Source organism: Hordeum vulgare, chromosome 4H (genome assembly GCF_904849725.1).
Source record: "Hordeum vulgare subsp. vulgare chromosome 4H, MorexV3_pseudomolecules_assembly, whole genome shotgun sequence".
Classification (NCBI taxonomy): domain Eukaryota; kingdom Viridiplantae; phylum Streptophyta; class Magnoliopsida; order Poales; family Poaceae; genus Hordeum; species Hordeum vulgare.
Genome location: NC_058521.1, coordinates 591,522,444 through 591,524,961, shown reverse-complemented (window position 1 = coordinate 591,524,961; position 2,518 = coordinate 591,522,444). Strand labels below are relative to the sequence as shown.

The following is a 2,518-nucleotide window of genomic DNA, read 5'->3' as shown; positions in this document are numbered from 1 at the left end:
AATCACTGTAAAAGAGTGTTAGTGTGGGACTAGGTCTTGTGAGTAGCCAGATACACGGACGTTCCCTTTCTTTAGGATGTGTGGTAATGGTTTTGCTTAAATTAACTAGGCAACTATCTTCTACAGTCATCCCAAAAAACTTTTTTCTACATTTTTAAAGAACCGCGGGTCGACTTTAAAAAAGCACTTGAGGCATGTCGTCCATATAACTGATGATTTGTTTCAAAATTGAATCATTGAGATTACAGTTTACGCATTACATTGTCACGCCATTACAACAATTAAAGTTCAGAAAGTAATTTCAGGAAGAAAGCAAGCCGCGGAACACAGAAAATCAAATCAAACACACCAATATTGCACGAGTGTGCAAGTACACCTGCATGTCTCTAGACACCAGTTGGGGCAATGGCGTCGTCGTCGCCGACGTTCTCCTTCGAGAGCTCCTCGAGCGACTTGCCCTTGGACTCCGGCACCAGCAGGGAAAAGAGCAGGCCCAGAAAGTTCGTGCCAGCGAGCACGAAGAGCGCATTGCGCATGCCGATTCCCCGTGAATACCCGGTCTCGGGCTTCTTCTGGTCCTGTGACGCGTACAAGAACCCGAATGCGCCGATGATCGCGCCCGCCTTACCTGTTGCGGCCGATATACCGTGGCATGTTGACCGGAGCCTCGCCGGGAAGATCTCGGCCGGCACGATGAAGGTTGTGCTGTTGGGGCCGAAGTTGGCGAAGAAGAAAGTGAGCCCGTAGAGCACGACGAAGCCGGTATGGTGCCCTGGCTTCACCAAGTAGTCATACGGTATCGCGATTGCAAGCATGAAAATGGTCATCATGGTGAATCCCATGAGCTGGATCCAGAATCTCCCGATGATGTCGATGAAGGCGACGGTGAACCAGTAGCCCGGCACGGTGCCGCAGAGCGCGATGAGCGCTTGGGCACGGGCGATGCGGTACAACTCCTCCAATGCATTCATCGTCTTGGCCGGCGGGATCCACCCGATCTTGGTGAAGATGTCCTTCTGGAACAGGTTCTGGCTGTAGAAGGCCACATCGAGCAGGAACCAAGTGCTTGTGGTCGCTAGCAAGTGCACCCCGTGGCGCTTCATGAACTGCCGGGAGAAGAGGCCCCAGGTATCACCAGTGGCCCGCTCACCCTGCGCAGCCTCCTCTGAGATCTCCTTGTTGAGCACCTTGGACATGTCTGATGTGGCTTGCTTCGTGTTGCCGGCGATAAGTGCTGTGTACCGTGCAGTTTCGGGCATCTTCATGCGCCAGTAGTAGGTCAGGGCGGCCGGGATGGTGCCGAACATGACGATGATGCGCCACACGTAGTCGGCCTCCGGGCCAATGGATGCCGCGGCGTCAATGTAAAATGGCGGTGCAGGGAATGCATGTCGGAATGCGGACGAGACGATGATGGTAACGATAGTACCAAATAGGATGCCAAACCCCTGCATGGCAAACACGGCGGCGATAAAGGTGCCGCGGGTCTTCTTGTTAGCATACTCCGACATGATGGTGGCGCTCAGAGGGTAGTCGCCGCCGACGCCGAAGCCGAGCCAGAAGCGGAAGAAACATAGAGTCCCCATCACGCCCTTGGCCTCGTGTCCAAACGAGAGCCCTGACGCGATGGAGCAGAGGACCATGAGGATGAGCGTGAAGCCGTAGACGCTCTTGCGGCCGAGCTTGTCGCCGAGCCAGCCGAAGAAGAGCTGGCCGGCAAGTGTGCCGCATAGGGCCACGCCGTTCACGGCGGCCGACACGTTTGCCGGGAGGTGGCCGGGCTCGTTGAGGGCAGGATCGGTGTAGTAGATGCGCCCCAGCAGCTTGGTGACGAGCGCGATGCAGAAGAGGTCGTAGGCGTCGGTGAAGAAGCCCATGCCGGCAATCACCACGGCCTTGAAATGGTAAAGTTGCGTCTTGGCCACATCGAGTGCTTTGAGCACGTTGAGCTGTTCAGTCGCCATGGCCGCCGGCGATATCTGAACTCAAGTTCTGCCCCCCTTCTACCTGTCTTCTTCTGTTGCTCTCTTCTTGTGTGCTCTGTTCGGTGCTCATCTGGTACGTATATATATAGCCATAATGCAGGGTGAAGGCACATATTGTACGGCAGCGCTTGTAAGTACAACGGATTCAGGATGGTTCTTACAAAAATACAAATGTCTTGCCCTGAGAGCTACAGCATGTCGGGCTACATCTTTATTACTTAGTACTCCCTCCGTTCCTAAATATAAGTCTTTGTATTATATAGATTTCACTAGTGAACTACATACGGATGCATATAGACATATTTTAAAGTATACATTCAATCATTTTGCTTCGTATGTAGTCATCTAGTGAAATCACTTAAAAGACTTATATTTAGGAACGGAGGGAGTATTAGAGAAGGATTAAGGAATGTTAAACTTAATTTGACTTTCAAATTCCAGTACTATAGAATTGTGGAAAGAAAAATACTGAAGCCAGATCATGGTTATGCTGGGAATATACCTCAAAGGAACAGATTGTACAGACAGAAGCA

General features: G+C 51.7%; 1 protein-coding gene across 1 annotated transcript; it reads right to left on the bottom strand.

Moving 5' to 3' along the window:
* Window positions 1–200: 200 nt before the first annotated feature.
* On the bottom strand, window positions 201–2,036 carry LOC123447364 (inorganic phosphate transporter 1-2-like). Its single transcript, XM_045123963.1, has one exon. The coding sequence runs from the start codon at window positions 1,962–1,964 to the stop codon at window positions 387–389; it is 1,578 nt and encodes a 525-aa protein (XP_044979898.1). The 5' UTR covers window positions 1,965–2,036; the 3' UTR covers window positions 201–386.
* Window positions 2,037–2,518: the final 482 nt, after the last annotated feature.